Source organism: Necator americanus, chromosome V (genome assembly GCF_031761385.1).
Source record: "Necator americanus strain Aroian chromosome V, whole genome shotgun sequence".
In the NCBI taxonomy this organism is placed as follows: domain Eukaryota; kingdom Metazoa; phylum Nematoda; class Chromadorea; order Rhabditida; family Ancylostomatidae; genus Necator; species Necator americanus.
In genome coordinates, this window is record NC_087375.1 from 6,265,140 (window position 1) to 6,284,651 (window position 19,512).

General features: G+C 38.4%; 1 protein-coding gene across 4 annotated transcripts; it reads right to left on the reverse strand.

Annotated features, from left to right (window-relative positions):
- Positions 1–793: 793 nt before the first annotated feature.
- RB195_013067 (uncharacterized protein) lies at positions 794–12,838 on the reverse strand (the record flags this gene model as incomplete). 4 transcript variants are annotated; one of them, XM_064202719.1, is made up of 13 exons in its annotated part: positions 1,021–1,033; positions 2,445–2,506; positions 3,645–3,777; positions 5,694–5,772; positions 5,833–5,968; positions 6,741–6,859; positions 7,293–7,366; positions 7,434–7,497; positions 8,241–8,367; positions 9,424–9,525; positions 11,433–11,558; positions 12,376–12,482; positions 12,538–12,838. In XM_064202719.1, the coding sequence occupies 13 exons, from the start codon at positions 12,836–12,838 to the stop codon at positions 1,021–1,023; spliced, it is 1,443 nt and encodes a 480-aa protein (XP_064058601.1). The 4 variants fall into 4 exon arrangements, with proteins under 4 accessions (XP_064058600.1, XP_064058601.1, XP_064058602.1 ...); XM_064202721.1 differs by lacking the exons at positions 1,021–1,033; positions 12,376–12,482; positions 12,538–12,838 and adding exons at positions 794–854; positions 11,667–11,669; XM_064202720.1 differs by lacking the exons at positions 12,376–12,482; positions 12,538–12,838 and adding an exon at positions 11,667–11,669.
- Between the last annotated feature and the right edge of the window lie 6,674 nt (positions 12,839–19,512).

Genomic DNA, 19,512 nt, shown 5'->3' on the forward strand with positions numbered 1-19,512 from the left:
ATCGGTTAGTTGCAAGCTTGTCGTATCGACATAGATGCAGGGATCGATCTATCGTGGAGACTGTTGCAGGCGGTTGCCAGAAATAGGTCGATCATAACTGCTTATTTACTCTTCACTATTGCCTTTCATTTTGTGATCCTGCCTTATTGAAACCTGCCAATAAAGATGTGTCTTGACCAGGTAAGAAGAATTTACATAGAAGAAATAGGTATCTACCCTTGGGCTGGTTTACATAAAACCTCACCCTGCAACAATTCTTCGCTTCTTTCTAGTGTAGAGTGAGTTTTTACCAACCTATCTTGTTGTCTCCTATGCAGAAAGTCAGCAAAAATCTGCAAAAGTAAAACAAGGGCTGCGACAAGTGGTTGCGTACGCACTTTTGCTTCATAGATTTTAACGGATTTAAAAGAAAATACTCGTAATAGTATTTCTTCATGACATGATGATGGTTTGAGAGTGAATGAGTTCGAAATGAACTGTTTAATATACACACTTTATCATTAATAAATCAATAGTACTATTTTTTTCACGAAGATCAGTCGTTAATACCGAATTATGTGCGAAGTTTTGACAATAACGGCAAGCATTCGTAGATCAGACAGATTCCATCTATCACTATCACTAAGTATGAATTCATGCTAGTCTCTGATAAGGTATACATGGAACAAAACGTAAGTAATATTAAAGCAGGCTTGGGAAATTTACCCAATACATGATATTTACCAGAATAGGTAAATCTTAGTGATTCAAACAAGAAATTAAATGAAATAATTGTCGATCGATGATGAAGATACTACATATTTCGATAATGCGTAGGAGATTTAGTAGCATCAGTAGTCGGAAGTTCACTAACTCTGAAACATATACCATAAGCGTGGAATTTGCGCCACAAAGGCATTCCAGACGGAAAATGTTGGCTACTGTGTCTATATTCTCACTCTATTTTCAAACTCACATTAAAACAGGATTATTTTGCTTGAAACCAATAATAATGAAAATCTCACAGCAAAATTTCAGCGGTTATTGTACGTTTCTGAAAATTATGAGAAATGAAACACAAACTCCGCCAATATATAAGGGAAATATTTAGAAAACAAAGAAATGTTTGCTATAAGCAAATATAACTACGGAAATACTACATATACTTCATCATCCGACATCCGAGATCGCAAAGCTTTGGACAGGATCGAAATAGGAATAATTCAAAGGGAATAAGGTACCCGTATTATCCACGTGAGCGGCAATTCTTTACACTCCCATGATTCCGTCAACTACAAATACAAGATGACCGTCTCCTAGCCAGCCTATAAATACGATGGGACGACAAGCTCAATGCAGTTGGCATAGGTGCTATAGGATCGAGCCGGACCCTCCCCAGGGTAAGGGGTTTAGTTCATGAGGTGCAGCTCAAGTGAAAAGGGTCCTTTCGCCAGCCGTCCAAAAGTGAAGGGGGTAATTTCGCCAACCGCTTAAAAGTGAGAGAGGTCCTTTCTCCAACCGTTCAAAACTGAAGGGGATCAAAGCACCGGCTCCGACTATCGCATCTATGGCAGTTGGGTAAACGGCTGCGGTCAAAGCAGCACGGAGGGGCGCAGCGGTTCGGACCCTCGTTAGCACGCAACTGTAGTCCGAGTGAAGCTAACGGTGGTCCCACCCCGATCCCAGCTAGCTCCACCGCGCCGCTTTGGGCACAGCCGCCTACGCAACTGCACTGAGCAGGAACATAATCACATTTGTTAAAGGTGGCATACCACGAAATTGATGATATAGGGATTTCTCCACCAAAGGATAATATTATGGATGTAGATTACCAGTATGAGCGTGTTTCCGTTCAATTCTCCATAATGACCTTCAGAAATGACATAGGCAACAATCTCATTATCGCAGACGCTTGGTGGGGCGCTATAAGGTGCCTTGTAGGAAAATTCGTACAGGAGCCCCATTTCTCACGCCCTTTACTGGATGATTAGGAATTGCGCGTGAACACGCTCATGCTCGTAATCTATACTCTCATCCCTCCACCTTCCGGCGAGATTCCAAACATCGCCAGCTTCGTGGTATGCTGTCTCAGTAGGAAGTAGAACTATGGGCAGCATATTCGATGGGTTTCAACGACAAGCGTCGGACAACAGTCGCGACTGAAAACGCGCTACAGAATAGAAGATAGCCGATTGTTATATTGCTTCACGAAGCTCTTCAAAAATTTACCTTGCCTAGAATAGTTGCTCAAGTGCTTCTACTCCCCACAGAGGTATTTCATGCCACTGGAGGGAGTAGAAGCACTTGGGGAAGTTCAGCATATGGCAGGGTAAGATGGAAATGCTAATTGTTTCCGTTCAAGGGAATCGATAGCGGAACAGTACAGGTCATACACACAGATGGTAAGATGCATCTAACACTTCCCTTACGCTTCTGTAATCTTATTTAACGATGAGATCACTCACGGTTTCTTTTCGACTAGATGGATTTCTCTGAGTTGTCCTTCTGGATTGCGGTCGTCAATAATCTAAACGATTTCCAATAAGTGCAAAGGCAATGTAGATAGCAATGACAATGACCAAACGCTTAGTTCTTGTACACACTCTACTGTGTTACGCGTCTAATTTCCGATTCATGAACACTTCTACCAATTAACATGTATAGAGTAAACGCCATTGAAGAACAAAGAGTTTGTGGACGAGTTGTCCATGAATTGGCGTCATCGATAAAGAAAGCGTTGAACTGAGGTTCGCGAAACTCGCAAATAGCAGTGTCACAGTGAGGTGAGAAAGCGGCGCGGAGGTTTGTTTCAAAAGGAGACATGGTAAACAAACAAAATTCGCTGAATCGAAATTTAAATCGAGAGTAAACTTATTTACATAGGTGCGATAGGAACCGGACCCTCTGCAGGTAAAGCGGTTTAGCTAATAGGGTGCAGCTCGAGTGATATGGGTCCCTTTGCCAACCGTCCAAAAGGCATTGGGTGCTTTCGCCAACCGTTCCAAAGGTGGGGGTCCTTTTGCCAACTACGTGTATGCTTATTTACTATTCCAATTTTTAATAAATAAGCACTAAAATCTTAGAGATGCAACAATAAGGTAGCTTTGTTATATAAAAAAAAGTATGATGAGTAATTTTGAGTAGAGTTAGAGAATTTACAAAACAGCAAGGAACGTCCATACAACATTGTTTTTGGATCATAACAGAGCCACGATAGCACTCTCGCAGGAATGGGATTCCGTAAAGAAATTTCACTGCTACAAGATAATTTATTTCATGAGTTCTTTTCCAAATATGGGATTGGAATAGTCAATCAAAATTAGAACATTAAAGCACTGCGACACTGCTCTTTGTTTGAAAAGACTTATTTAATGATACTAGTGTGGATGAGTCGCACACGCATAAATTTACCGACTCTCCACTTCGCCAAAGAAGCTGCAGGCTGTCGCTTGACTTCAATTATAGAATTTAAACAATAATTCGTAATATTCGCTAACACCATCAATCTGCTCCATCGCTAATATTAACGCTGATATCACTATGAAAATTTCCATAAATGGCAGCGTTACTAACAGCTGATTTTCATACAATTTCGTTTCGCGATTATTGCGGTAAAACGAGCAACGGAACAAAATTGCACAAGAACGGAGCACAACCGCGCGCACCTTGTGGATGTAAGAAGTTTCTGGATCGTCAGGGATATGGAATCCTAAGAAGAACTCATAGATCCACGCTCCTATCAAAGCGCCGATCATCGGGCACACGATTGGGATCCAAAACCATTTGTAGCTGCGATAGCTGAAAAATTAGTGGAATCAGGCGAAAGTTAACAGTAAACACCTCAATGAATAAGGGAAATGATCGAAACTGCAGGAATTTCATATAATATTCCGAAATATAAACGTTTGGGAGAAGAGACGTAGCTAATGTGATAGGCTCTAGAATTTTTATATCTTAGATGTGAAACACAGCTAAGAAGTCGCTATGATGCTTCTCCCAGTACGCTTGTTGTTATACTGGGTCAAAGCAGCCTCAACCCGTTGCGATTGCGTTAGCGGCTGCGCTCGAAGCTGTGCGGTAGAGCTAGCGGTTGGAATTTGTTGATACTAGAGTGATGAGTGTTTCTGTCAAGGTTCCCCACCTCTATCGCAACCGCCAGCTCCACTGCGCCTTTTTGAGTACAGCCGCTTACGCAAAATTGCACTAGGTTTGAGCTAGTTTTGATGCGATTGCATTTGTGGACCTAATCAACTATTCAAATGTTTAATTATTCGATAGAAGTTTATGTTACAGTTTATCCATACTTTCGTATCTACCCACATTTATGAGTTATGTTGGGTAGTTTAGTACTACAATTAAGACAGTAATTCTCGAATAAATGTTCGATAAAGTCCCATTACTATTGTCCATTACTGTTGCCTTGATGTGATCGCTAAAGATTCGATAGCTGCAAACTACAAACTGTCGAGTTCGAACACTTTTGAAAGTTATGAGTAAAGCACTATTCATTAGTTCAAACATATGTATTTTACATATGAAAGTTGAAATACACTTAATGTAGTCGCCACTATCCATTCTTGATCGGACATCTGCTATGCACATTCGAAAGCTCAAGGCAGAGAGCAAGTAAGATTTCCCAGGCAAAGAAAGCTTGGAAGCGCCGTAGTCGTGTGGGCAGATTTATAGTTGGCGTAAACGTTTCGTACCAGGAGACGTGTCACGTCGCGTCGTCGTCTAGGTGAAGACGTGCACTGCTCAAGAACAGGTCTCTTCGGAGCTCTTTTCTTCTAGTTTTCCGTGGTTTTCTCCTCTTTTTTCGTGAAATTTCGTAAAATGAACTCTAGGTGGTATTAAGTGTCATTACCAAAGTACTTTTCCATTACGTTTTTCGTTTCTTTTGTTATTAGAGGGCTTCTAACACTTTGATATGTACACTATCATATCGTAATCATATCCTAGCAATATTCTTTATGAAAAAATGAGCAAAAAAAAACATAAGAAACAAGAAGGAAAGAGCTCAGAGAGGCCTGCCGCGCTCCGTGTAGAGGAGACAGTGTACGCCTTCGTCAAGGACGCGATGCGTCACGATCTTAAAGACGTTTTACGGCAACCTTAAAGGCAACATAACACGAATCTGACGTGGTCAGGATTTTCCTCGGATATGGAAGGCTTCTATTCAGGGCCGTAGATTGCGGAAAATCAGATGGTTCCACTCATCTCTCCGTAGTCGCTGAAAAAAAAAAACTCAGGAAACTGCCGCTTCTTTTTTTACGACGGCTTGCACCACAACGCGCCACCCTTGTGCATGCACCGCATCAACGAGCAAACCCCCGAGGATTAAAAAGATCTCCTCATCAACCCATTAAAGTTAAACTAATGAATAGACTGCTGAGGGCAGCGGAACGTCTACATAGAGGCGCGTTCTAACGCACCTCGTGGGAACTAAAGCAATCTAAAAGCATTCCTTGCCGTTTCTTACGAGGATCACGGAGAGATGAGCGGGACCAGGGGGTTTTGCGCAATCTAAAAGCATTCCTTTAGAAATCCATGCCACGTTAGATCTATGGTATGCTGCCTTTAAGCAGCAACACAGTTAGTACTTGTACCACCAGCTTGCAATGAAAAAGAAAGACAGAAAATAAACAAAAACAAGAAGAGAAATGGCATGTGTGGTGTTGTTTATAAAACTGTTAAAAATTACGTGTGTAATCTACCTGAATACTCTCCATCCATATCCGGCGCAAAGAGTAAATAATCGAGGTCCGAAGTCACGGGCGGGATTGATCGCATAACCTGAGAGAATAATGAATGTGGAATTAAAAATTAATAAACAACTAAACAAAATCTCTCCACCTGCATTCATAGCAAGCATCATTCCAATACCAGCAAGGAGTACTCCGATGAAAGACGGTTGAAGAAATGGTGGGATTCGATTGCGACGGTCAGTTATAGCAGCCACTCCCAAGCATAGTACAGCTGTGCCTAGCACCTAAACTATTGGAATTCATGCTTCATCGACAAGAGAATGGTGAATTTTAAAAAAGGAAAGCAGATTAAAAAGAAAAGTGTATGGTTGTTGCTCTTAGTGCTCTTCAATGCTCTGGCAAAGCACGGACAAGTCGTTTGATCTGATTCGAGTTGATTGTCATCGAAAATTTGTTGTTGCAGTATGCAGTAGTTTCGAAAGAACTTGCAGAGAAACGCATCCACAAGAACGATAATTCCAGAAGAAAAAAAAAAAAAAAAAAATATGAGGTTAAAAAAAACTAAATGTCAAAATGTATTATGAAGATTTCAGTGCAACGAAAGTGAAAGACGACGAAGAAAAGTCATGAGTGCTTTTCTTGACTTCAAATTCTTTCAAATTCAACTTGCTTCCCGAAGGGGAACACTTCTGTATTGAACCCAGGGAGAAAAAAAAAACGAAAACAAAATAAATAAAAAGTAAAACGAGGTACATATAGTTGAGGAAGCGCTTGCGCTCGAAGCGGCGCTGCGCCGTGTTGCGCAGCGGTTGGGGTCGTGTAAGGATCCTCGTTACCGCCACCCACCTCTGCACTTCGCCATGGTCCCACCTCGATTCCAACCGCTGTCTCCACCGCACCGCGTCGAGCGCAGCTGCTTACGCAACTGTCCGTGCTTCATGTCGTTTTCATCCGACTATATGCACATCTTGTTACTTTTTATTTTAGAAAAACGTTAGTTGTAGAAAGTGCTATGACATTCGGATCTACTTTAAAATTTACTTTATTTAAATCTACCTGATCAATGACACCTCCAAGAGTGCTGAGATGTGGTTGAGGATATGTAGCGAAGATGTGTGCAGTCGAACGTGGCCCTGATACATATCGGGTCCCGTTATCGAAAGTATTGATGGCATCTGAAATGAGTTAATTACCGCCAGCACTTTTTTCTTGATAATGTAATAATGTAATAATTAATATAATAATAATTAGATCCCGAATGAGTAATTGTTTAGTTTAGCAGCATCCTGTCCACGATCAGTTTTTTTTGTTTCATTGATTCGTAAACGTTAGAGAAACGAAACAGAACTTTTGACCTCTGCTGTATTTCGGTATTCCTCAGAAAGCTAGCATTACTTAACCTCCATTTTTTTTACTAATATGGAAATTTAAGAAGTGCTGAAAAAACTGGACGTATATACACACAGTGAGAAAACATAGTGCAAAAGGTAAACAGGTGTTTCCAACTAAACACAAATGAAGGTTCAAAAAAAAAAAAAACGCAAAGAAACACAAAATTGAAGATATCATGTATATCTATAAGATCTTTCCACACTAGGATACACTTACCGTAATAAGCGACGAATGTCATCAAAGCCCCAAGGAATGCGCCGATGTTTTGTGCGATTACGAATACGATAAATCTGCAAAAAAAAAGAAGTTAACTTGAAAAAAAAGATACAATGTGCTAGCTGGTAAAAAAAAATGCACCTGATCGCATTGATCTTTCCTTGTGTGAAGAGGAAAAACGAGACAGCTGGGTTTAGATGTGAGCCTAAACAGCAACAGAAATCAGTCTGACAAACTACCAATCGATACCAAAAGGGTGATCATCGCTCGCACCTCTAACTGAAATTTTTGAGGAAATGAAACACTGAGGAGAACTTAGAATTATTTACATACGTCATGAAAACTCAAAGAAAATAGTTCTATAAAGAGCATGAAAGTGGAAAAATAAAAGAAAGAATAAAGTCTCTGGCGTATCCCAATCCACTTGGGATGCGCCAACGCGTTCGACAGAAATTCGGAATCGTTGTGGTTTTGATGGGACCGTGTTGTCCTACGAAGTAACTTGCGGGGGTAAAATAACGATCAAATCAGTGTTTTTATGCTCCCAGAAAAGTTTGGGACCAATTTATCGACCCGGAAGGATGAAAGGGTTGGTTTGAACTAGGGGGATTCCGAACCATCGATCCAGAGCTCTTACTAATTGCTCTACACGCGCCTAGAAAGAAAAAAAAAATAAAAACTTTGCCTATATCCGGTGGAAATTACCTTAGTGGATGTTAGAAATCTAATTTCCACAAAAAAGAAACTTTAACAAGAAAAACTGCTTTAGGCCACTGTTTTCACTAAAAACAATGGAAAGTTCGCGACTGGTCAACGCAACGCTCTTGCCACGAGTGCAAAAAACAACCGATGGTGATCTAATCAATACAACATGCAGTTCTTACTTATATTCTGAGAGACGTACATTTTCCCATCTTTTAGTAGACAAAATATTGATTAATCGATTACCTGATATACGAAAACCCATTTGTACGGCCAATAACAGCACGATACCCCATCCCAGGGCGACGCAAACCCATTCGTTCGTTCGTCGTTGCGACAACACGAATTGAGCGGTCACGGAACAACCGCCAAACTGAAAAAAACTGAATAGAGAAGCAATAAAAAATGAGATTTTTTCTGAAAAAAAAGTATTGATGTGAAGAATTTCAGTAATGGTCGAGAACACCAGAACTCCCAAGGCATTGCAGATTTTGCTCGCTTTTTCATGGTAAGGATTATCACTTGTCGAATTTTGTAGGGATTTCAGAACGTTACAGTCGGGCTTAGCCAAATTTTCTGGAAATATGACCGCATGGATTTTTTCCTCTACAGATACACGGTTAAAGACGTCTCCGCCTATCATTTTTGCTTGCTCGACCGCACAGTGTTGGTTGTGGGTAAGGATGCATCTCTGCTCAAAGACCTCGTACCATGTTGGCGATGTTGGCTCCCTGCGAAAAAATAGGGTTAGAGGTGTAGTTTACGAGTATGAGTGTGATCGTCCTCTATTCCTCCTAATAGTTATGAAAACCAGCGTGGGAGACGACCTTCGGGTTCGAATTTTCCTACGGTCTACCTTAGAACGTGCCACCTCTGTGCACGCGACATGTCTGTGAGCAAGCAGACAAAAATCAGTAAGGTCCTCTCAACAGCCTACACAAGCAAATCGAATGAATAGACTGCCGAGAGACGCTGGCGCACATGAATGGCAGGCGCGTTTTGAGGAGTCTCGTAGGAAAAATCGAACTTGAAGGCATTCTCACGCGCCATTTTTCGAGACAACTGTGGGAGATTGAGCATGATCACGTCAATATTCGTAATCCACACCTCTAATACTATCCTTTCTGGGAAACTTCCTAACATCGTCAATTTCGTGGTGTCCCGCCTTTAAGATGCACTAAATATGCTCTTTGTATTGCTCGTAATTAGTCTCAAGGTTATTTATCTACTTATTTATTTATTTATTTATTTACCCATAGCAATTAAGAACAATATAGTACTTTTCGCATAGGATTCAAATCTACAAAACATAGCATCACAGAAATCTAGGATTCTTCGACCAAGATATTTTGAAAAATAAAAATAAAAATCACACAAGAAGGAAGATTTTAAGTGCCACCTGTTAAATAAAGGTTCAAAAATGACAAACCAGCAGGAATCCCGTGCAGAAAAATTCTGCTAATGCAGCTCGATACAATTCGTTGCCGATGTTCAGTTTTTGTCGTAGTCGATCCACTAGGTTCATGTTTTCCTAGGATCAAAGGTCAAATTTCTTCGAAAAAAAATTTTATAACACGTACTTAGAAGAGTGCGAGTGATGTGATAGAGTGATCTATAGGCGAATAGGGTTTAGTGCAGTTTAGGATAGAACGATTTTAATTCATTTCTGGATTTTATTTCCGGATTATCTTCACACTTACCATCCTAATCGTTGTGTCATCACTGCATCGAAAATTTTCGAGAATGAAGAATTAAAGAATAGATAATTGAAATTAAAGAAGTTGTTAGGCAAAAAAATTGAACTTCTACGATAAAATGTTGATGAAAGCGTCCAGTAAGTGAATGTCCTTAATAGTTGCTGTATTATAGCCCTTAGCACGATCATTTTACGTGAGAGTCAGAAAAAAGTAAAGTTTATCACTTCACTGGTCACCTCTATCAATCACGTGATGGAAATGAAATTAGTCAAGAACAGAAAAAAAAAGATCGAAAATGTAAAAACGTAAACTCGGAAAAGAGAAACTGTGTAATAAATCCTCTTTCTAAGTAATAATTTATTAAATCTAAATTATTTAATGCGTTTGAGACGTTTTGAGGATTTTTGGAAAAGAAGGAAAAGGATTAAGGAAAAAAAGGAAAAGAAAAATAACAACAAACGTTAAAATTTAAGGTAGAATAGTTCCTCCTTAAAGGATAGGATCTCCTTCAGAATGTTCGATGGAAAAATTCCAGGTGTGTAGGTGAGTAGTTCATATTGTGCATAAAATCGATTCCACATGAATCGATTCTTGATCAAAAAAGTGGAGAAAAAACAAATTCCGTTCCGCGCAATGATCACGGAATATTTCTTGAAGAAGCACGTAGCAAAAGACTGGAGCAGCAAAAATTCTCTCAATAAATCCTAAAAATCTGGTTACAAATGGATTTGGCCTTGACGCATTTGGAATTTTGGATTTAAAATCATATAATAACGAGATTTTTCGCATCGCTGTCAATATTTTGTTCACCCCGGAAGGCGCAGATTATCAGAAGACGGGGAGGAACTATTGAACATTAATGAAAAGCTCGAAAGTGACCTCATGAAAAAGGAAATTTCAAAGAAATGTCATGAATTTTCTGTGGATTATACTTCGAATAACTTCAATAATTATTTTTTTTAAAGAAAATGCAGTCTAACAAAGAGGAAATGATATTTGGACAGAAAAATACGCACACGGAGAAACAGATTTTTGATTTGACAGCAAGCTGATCAAGGCAAGGGATTGATTCTATTGTTTGATCTAGATCAATTAATTGATAGGTTACTTTCCAATAACTTGTAGTCAGGCCTTTCATGGTGAAGAGAATATAGAAGAAGAGATAAAGTATCGAAATAAATATAGAGAAGATATAAAAATTGTCCCCTTGACACTTTTTTTCCTCTTTCAATTTCATTTCATTTCTCCAAAAATTTCCGAATGACATCGAAAAAGATGGTCAAAAAAGAGAAGAGTTGAGAAGAGTTCCAAGATTTTAAACACATTCTTCTACAGAATTTCAAACCATTAAAATTCTAAAATTCAAGTTCTTATCTGCGTGATAGAGTTAAATGCTTTTCAGAACTTTATTTGCGAAAACTTCAAAAATCAGAAAAACACGTACGTTTGATGGATAACATCAGTGCATTTTTATTTATAACCGTCCCTTCTGATTTAAGTGATGTGTAGGGAGTCAATTTTGTGACTTTGCTTTTCTGTTTTTTCTGGTTGACTTTTTTTCTAAGGAAAAAAATTTTTTGCAAACACATGTTCTTTTTCTATTTTCACAGCTGTGAATGGTATGCGCAATGCAGTTTTCTATTTGTTTTCACGAGCAAAATATTAGATTAGATCTTTCTCTTCAGGAACATCTCTTAACCTCTATTAAAGTGAAATTTCAAAACTCCTCGAATCTTCCTACTTTTGACTCTTTTTCTTTTGACGTTTTCTCCAAATTATCAGGTTCGCACTCCGGTTGATTTTCATTATTTTCGTTTTGCTCGGGAACGTTTTGATCTACCGCATTCTCGTCTGATTCAACCGGATCCTAAACATCTGATGGAAGTTTTGGTGCTGATAAAGTCCTCATCGTGGAGATCTCCTCATGGATAAAACTCGTACGTTGGTGATGAAAGTCATTTCATAATTGACTCACCATTCTTGATGTGAGTAGACTGCGCGAGATTCTAATAAGTTAGCAAATGAAAAAACATCCGCGGCTTTGTTTTATCAGTGAAAAAAGATGGTTAAAGATTGTTTTTGTAGTAAATAACAACCATTATCTCAACGTTCAAAGCAAATCAGCGACCAATCAGGATCTGGATGCCTACTGGATCTCCATCCCTACGGATAGTTGGATATCTTGGATTTGAATAGGACAAATCAACCTCGAAATTTCAAAAACAAAAGAAAAAATCAGGAAGTGAGCTGTTTGCGTAGGATTAACCACCTCAATTTGAAATATAGGAAAAAATTACAGTACTGCTGTTCAGTAGTCGAATATAAAGAACCTGTGCACATGAGGGAAGAACCAGGTAAATACACATAGATGTTATTGCAATTTGGTAACTCATACACTCAAATAATCCTAGATAATCCGCCTTGATTTTTAGTTCACATAGGTTACGAATTCTGTTTTGTTCCTCCTATGTTTGAGTGAATTTATTACGGTTTAAGCTTCAAAAACACACTAATTTTTTTTTATTCTGACTTTCAGGGTAACATTTTACCCGCTCAAATTAGTGCTAGTGATGGATAGGAGGAAAAGGATATTTTTAGTGCCAGTAGAAGTGAAAAGACCATTTTAGTGCTCGGAATTATGAGGTGCAATACATGCTGTGCTCGGAGCCGGTCCTCCAGCTCACCGTTGAGCTGATTTTATCAAATGGTGGCGTTTTAGATGCGGTTAGAGAAGTATGATGACTCGTAAGCACTTCCAACGCCTCATTTTGGTTGTCCATTGATATCTGCTCTACAAATTCGGAAGTTTAACAGTTGATTCTAACCTAATAAAAAGTCTCTCATACCTGGTAGTGGTACTGGAGGATAATCAGCGCTGAGAAATTGGTGTTGAGGCTGCGAAGGTGGTGCCGATAACGACTCTTCCGGTTCTGCTAGCTCTATGACATTATCCAGATGATGTTCAATAAATGTATCGCTTTGCGATTTCCCTATCGGATGCTTAGGCGATTGAGGAGGTGATGTTGTTGGTAACATTGTATACGGGACAGAGGAAGTTTCATCTAATGAGCTGCAGGGAGGAATAGGTTGCTTGAACTCGCTCAGCAGGAGGCTAACTGATCGACGGACGGGGTTGTTGATCAACATCAATGATGAACGGGTTCTTTTTCATCTATTTTCGCATTGTTTTCCAAATTAGACTTGGGGAGGTTGAACAAAATACGCTTAAATGAGGGGAGAACGATTGGGCCTACTTTTTCTATATTTTCTTAAATACCTATACATCGCGTATATTTTCCTCCTTTCTATGGCAACAAGCTAAAAGCCTCCGATATATCAATCCGCTCGGGATGCGCCAACGCCTTTCCACTGCTATTTGAAATCGTTGAAATTTCATGAATATGTGTTGGCCTACATAATGACTTGAGCGGCCTAACCGATGTATCAGGTCAGTGTTTTTATCTTCTCAGACATGTCTTGTACGAATTTGTCGACCCCAGTTGAGAGATGAAAGTCTTTGTTGGCACTAGGGCGGTTTCGAACCAGTCACAGCCGAACTTTTACCGGCTGGGCCACACCAGCCAATAGTTCTAGTAGTGAAGAGGAAGTGGTGTCTTGCGTAAACTCGTCCACATAATTTAAAAGTGGTGCAAGTGAGCAAGCTCGGAGAATTGTCGGCTCGACTTCTTCAGAAGCCATGCGTTTATGTCTATAGTAATATACATAGACTAACAGAACGTCACAACGTGAAAAAATACACACGAGAATAAAAAATTCTCTATATTCTTATATTCTCATGATTTGATTATTTACTTTTACTTTTTTTCGCGCAACCAACAGATTTCCTCTAGTCCTCATAAGTCAAAAATGCAAGAAAAATCCAAATTCACTGCTTAGTTTTCCATTAAAATTTATGCACAAAACGAGGAGTGAGTTGGTTCTGCACTTTTTTGCACACAAATATAAATAAATAGCACAATATAAATATAAATACATGTATATCAGACACATATTTTCCAAATTTATTTTATTTATTTATTCTATGTTTACATTACATATTTTATTAAATTCGACAAGAAACAGGAGTCCTAGTACTTGTACACAACTGAGAACTATTACAACATTAGAAGCGAGTTATGAATATCATCAATTTACAGTTTTCGGCGAAACCGCAAAAACAAATGCGTTGGAATTAATTTTTACGGAAGAAAAAAGTGACAAGACATCAACGATGTATGATAGTGTACCGAAATTTGATAAAGAATGCAAATGTGCACTTCGCTAGAAGATTCTCGGATCCACTGCTGGTCAGCAATCGATGCATGGTATTGGATTTCAAAAAATGTTGTAATCCAGGGAAGAGAAATTTGCGAAAAGCAAGCGATTCAATTGGAATAGTACATACATTCATTGGTTGAATGGTGGAATTGGAAATCGGTAGAAGACCTACCATTATAAAAAAAATATGGCCCTTGGCAACGTATTTTAATGGATGTAATGTTAATTAAAGTGTGTTTTTTACACAAATTACCTTAAGTTTTTGCATTTATTGGCTTGAATATTCAGATGTAGTGATTGGAGGAATGTTTTGGTCGAAGAATGGCACACTAAGCTCAAAAATTCACGAAAAATCGTTGTGAACATCGCGAAATCATCTCTCAGGATTATGCAACACATTTCCATAAACCTGAATGAGTTCCGCATGTACAATACAACAGAAATCACTCGAAAAAAAATGAAAATTTATGCAGCCATTCGATAGAGTTTGCAAAATTTTCAAATTTATTCCCCATCACAAAATCCTCTATCTCAAAGTCAAAAAAAAAGAAAAGATATGACGGTCACTGCTATTATTTCCCTTGGGGAACTGCTGAAAGGGAAGAAAGAAAAAAAATCAAAATGTACGATTTTAAAATATTGAACAGAGTAATTTCTGAAGTTCAATCAAAGTCTTTTCTTTCTTGAAGATTCCTCTTCAAGCATTTTAGTTGAGGATGAAATTTCATCCCTGAATTTCTTTTCCGAACCTAATAAAAAATCCGAAAATCCGAACCATAAATAAGAAGTTTTGGCGCAAATTGGTTGGATTTATAATCTTCACATAAAGACTTTATCCCTAACCATAAGGAAGATGCTGCTACGGGAGAAAAGCGAAAAAAAAAAACATGATTATATAGATGTAAGGAAATGGGAAAAAGATGAGTTTTGCAGTTCAAAAACCCGTACTTTCGAGGTTTCAATCGAGAAATACCCACTCCATTGTCAGTATTATTATTTATATTATTCATTGCGTTGTTGTTATTTACATGTTTATTGTTATTTACAGTTACTCTCGTAAGCCCGCCGGCGTCGTTTGAAATTGTCCACGATCTTACTTGAGCATATTTTTTGGGGTGTGGACTCAAACTTGTTTTTTTCCGTACGTACATAAACGAGTCAAAATCCACAAAAATTCCAGGAGGTGTTATTGGCGCGGAGGTCACAGTAGTGTAGAAGATGAATCGTCAATAAAATTATGGAAAAAAAATTCCAAAGTCCAAGCGGCTCAGAGAAATTGTGCCGTGCTTAGATTTCTAAAAATATGCAGTCAGTCATGAAGAAATCCGTAAAGTGCTATTGGATCCGATAAATGTCCTATAAATATCGGCGTTTAGCTCAGAACGTCACAACGTGTTCACAAAATTACATTTTTAGCAACAGCGGGATAGAAGAAAAACGCTGCCGACGAAAATCGTACAATATTTTATTGCTACGCGAATTAGCTCCATTGCAATCAAGGAACGACTGCCACATCCGCTGTCATTCCCACATCAAATCCAATCCGCAAGGGATTTTGCTATTGCTGCTAGGATTTTTTTCTGATTACGAGAGTTCCGACTTAAACTACACCTTAGAAAACAAGGTTCTGGATAGCGTTTCATTTAAGACCTAGAAAATTTGGTTCCTGCGACTAACGTATAAAAATCCATTGCTTTTAACGCAACAAGGATGAGAGTGCAGCATTTTCCATCAAATAACGAAATTAATTTAAAAATGAGGATCGATGCTCTTAACGACAAGGTGTGGTATTCACTTTTTTTTTGTTTTTGTTTTTTTTTTTTCGAAGTTCTTGCGTAGTTTAATTACAAGGTTATCGAAGCTTGGCAAGGAACGAGGAGGTGTTTAATGGGAGATCCATAGCATCAAAGACGTCGAACGCTTCAGTTTTTCAGGCCTTTCATAAAGAAATCACAAATCGAAACGTCAAACCAATAAACTTTTTAAAAATTTTTAAAAGTTTTTTTTTATCACCAAAGCATCGTTGGCATAAGAAGAAAACATAAATAAAATTCATAGTATCACCAGTGAAGCATTTGTACTACGTACTAAATATAGTGTACCACATAGAAGTTCAGAAGAAAACGGTAGTGAAGAGAAGAAGGACTAAGTAATATAGGTTCTTTAGAATAGTTTTTTAAATTACTGTAAGTAAGAACAGAAATAGAGATCCCAAATATTTGTGAACCTAAAGAATTTGTGTTTTTAAATTGAACCATTGAATACATGAAAAAAATAAGTTATAGAAAAAGAAGTGGTAGTATAGAAAAATTCCAGATTCACAGCAATAAGTTTCCGGGCCGGATGTCGAAATATGAGAAGGTGCAGAAAAAACAAGCGCTTCTTGGATGTTTTTAAAATACAAATTTTTAAAGGTGAAGGTGAAGAGCTGCGAATGAAAAGTATCAGTAATACAGGCTCTTCAGAATAGCTTTCTTAGTTACTGTAAGGAAGAACAGAAGAAGTGAAAAGATGTGTATTTAACTTATTAAAGACTACTTTACTATGTAACTTACTATTTGACTTACTAAAGATCAGTAATAGAGATTTTTACACAAAGATTAGTCATCATTTAAGTCAGGAGATTGTTCAAGTCTGAAGATGACTAGAACAACACGGACCACATATAAAAAAAGATTGATTAGTCTTTTTATCTCACATCGACAAGCAGAAAGCTAAAAGCTGAATGCGCATTAAATGTTTCAAAGAACCCAAAAGGAACGGAGTAGTTTCTTAGCAGTTAAAAAAAAAGAAGTTACATTGGAGATACATCTGAAATATTACGGAAGCAAAAAAGAGAAATATAATGAGAATATATATATATATATACATATATATTGTTAAAGCTGATATTACACAGCAACTTGAGCCTGTCAGTCTGTTCCGCCGTCGTAGAAACAACGAAATGTAGGTGTGGACATGTCTTAAAAAAACCTCGTAACATTGAAAAACCAACACTAAAACGTGAAAAGTCATCAATGTGAAGCTCGAGCTGAACACCAATTGCGCTTTGACGTGCGTGCGTTCTTTTACACAGCCGTTGGTTAAAGATAGCGATCATCAGTTTGATGAGGAAATATGGCTGACGGATATAAAGTGATCACGAAAAAAAAAAACTAAAAGAAAACCTATTTAGACCAAAACCACAATGACCACAATTCACGTAGCGAGACTTTTCTTTTCCTTCTTAAAGGCATCACTCCACAAATCTGAGGTGTTACTGATTTCAGGAGTAGTATTCTTGTAAGGGAGAGTATATTATGGAGAGGAGGGTGATTCCGTCCATTTCCTCCTAACTGCCGCAAAAAACGGCCCCGAAAGATACGGTTTCAGGCGTTCTGGCGCACTATTTTCTAAAGGGAGTTCGACTGGAGCGCGCCAGCCTTGTGCGGCGCCCCATCTTTCGGGCCGTTTTTTTTACGGCAATTAGGAAGAAATGGACTGAGTCACCCTTCTCTCAGTAATCTACAATTCTGTACACGAATACTTCACCGGAAATCCGTACCACTCCAGATTCGTGGGGTGATGCCCTTAATTGATAAAGAAACACCTAAGCTCCCAAAACCTTCATGAGACCTCCCATTCTATCCGGGAAATTCCGAAATTGCAGCATAGTTATAGATGGTTGTAAGTTACATAAATCATGCTGATCGAGTCCCATACAAATGTCATAAAGATTGTCCCTGAATGTCATGGCGATGACGAATGGACATCGTACAAGGGGAAAAGGAAGTGTAGGTAAAGGATAAATACGTAGACCGAATAGCACTTGAGTAGGCGCGTGTATGGATGGGATTTATTTATTTAAAATACTAGAATAATGGTTTTTTCTCATTGGAAAAATTTAAGTTCACCATGCAGTAAATACTATTACTAGTAAGTACTACTATAGTAGAAAATTCTTTTTTCTTTCTTATTCAGATTCTATTAGATTATACTGGACTGTCCAAAAATTAATGGTTTTCCTACTTGACACCTTCTAACTTATCAGGCTGGAATAAAGCTACCACAATCCTCGAATTTTAAACTTTACATACTGCAACCATACCTATTCGACTACGGTAAAGCTACCGTAGACTCAAACCTTAATTTATGGCATTCATTGAGAGTTTTCACCCCTGAAGAAGCTGTTTATGTGCCAAAAAAAAACGAGGCCGTGGAAAAGATAGATGTGACGGAATAAAACAGAAAATATTACGCCTGCAGTTCAAAGCGGTCTACATCCAGGGACATGGTCCAGTAGAAAAAATAACGAAGTTTGCAATAAAACCGTCAAATCTCTCATTTCATTAACCATCAACCTCCATATTTGCATAGTCGAGCCAAAACAACCATTTAGCTCAGTGCAGTTGAAAAACGGATGCGCTCGAAGTGACGTGATGGAGCCAGCGACATCGAGCGAGACGGGACCTTCGCTAGGTCCACTCACCTCTCACCGCAGTCGGAGGTGCTCGTATCGTTTTGACCCGACTACAAGACATTTTCACAGTTCAGTTCAGCGGAAAAAAATCTCCAAAGTCGAATCTGTTCTGAAAATTCATAAATTCATAATTTTGAATAAAATAAACTAAATACAAAACATCAACATTTAGTTTATACTATTATATTATTATTAACATTTAGACTATAATATTTATATCCATTATTTACTTGTTTATTATTCATTTCTTACGCTTGATTTTCTTACATTACTTATTATTTTATATTGCATGACATTTAGTTTAAATATCTCTGAGATTTTGATATGTCCAGATTTGTCTAGATTTGTTTTATCTAGAAATTTTATCTTTTTTACCTAGAAGTTATAATCCATGAAAATAGTTAGGAAAATATTTATATTCAAGAAAGTACTGCATTTTGCTCAAAAGGATCATTTTAGGAGTTTGTCTTAAAATCAAAACGTTTTCCTTAGAAGGCTCGTTTTACTCGTTTTAGCGCTTCTGAGAAACAAAAACACGAGTTCAGAGAAGGAAAGAACGATCTTCTTTAATCTTATCCATATTGTGAGCCGATTTTCGATTTGACCATGATCGCGAAGATCTACGCTACATATATACGTTCCACATCAATAAGTACAAATGGTAATTGCTTAAAGGCATCACCCCACGAATCTGAGGTGGTGCAGATTTCAGGTGGAGTATTCGTATACAGGATGGGAGACTACGGAGAGGGGGGTGATTTCGTCCATTTCTTCCTAATTGCCGTAAAAAAAACGGCCCGGAAGATACGGCTTCATTCGTGTTGGCGCACCACTTTGTACAGGAGGTTCGATTGGAGCGCGCCAGTCTTGTGCGGCGCCGCATCTTCCGGGCCGTTTTTTACGGCAATCAGAAAGAAATGGACGGAATCACCTCCCTCTCCGTAGTCTCCCATCCCGTATACGAATAATCCACCTGAAATCCGTACCACCTTAGATTCGTGAGGTGATGCCTTTAAGGTCATGGATGCTTAGAATGCTTTTAATCAATTGTTCTCTTAGATACCTTTACAGAATTTCCCATTAT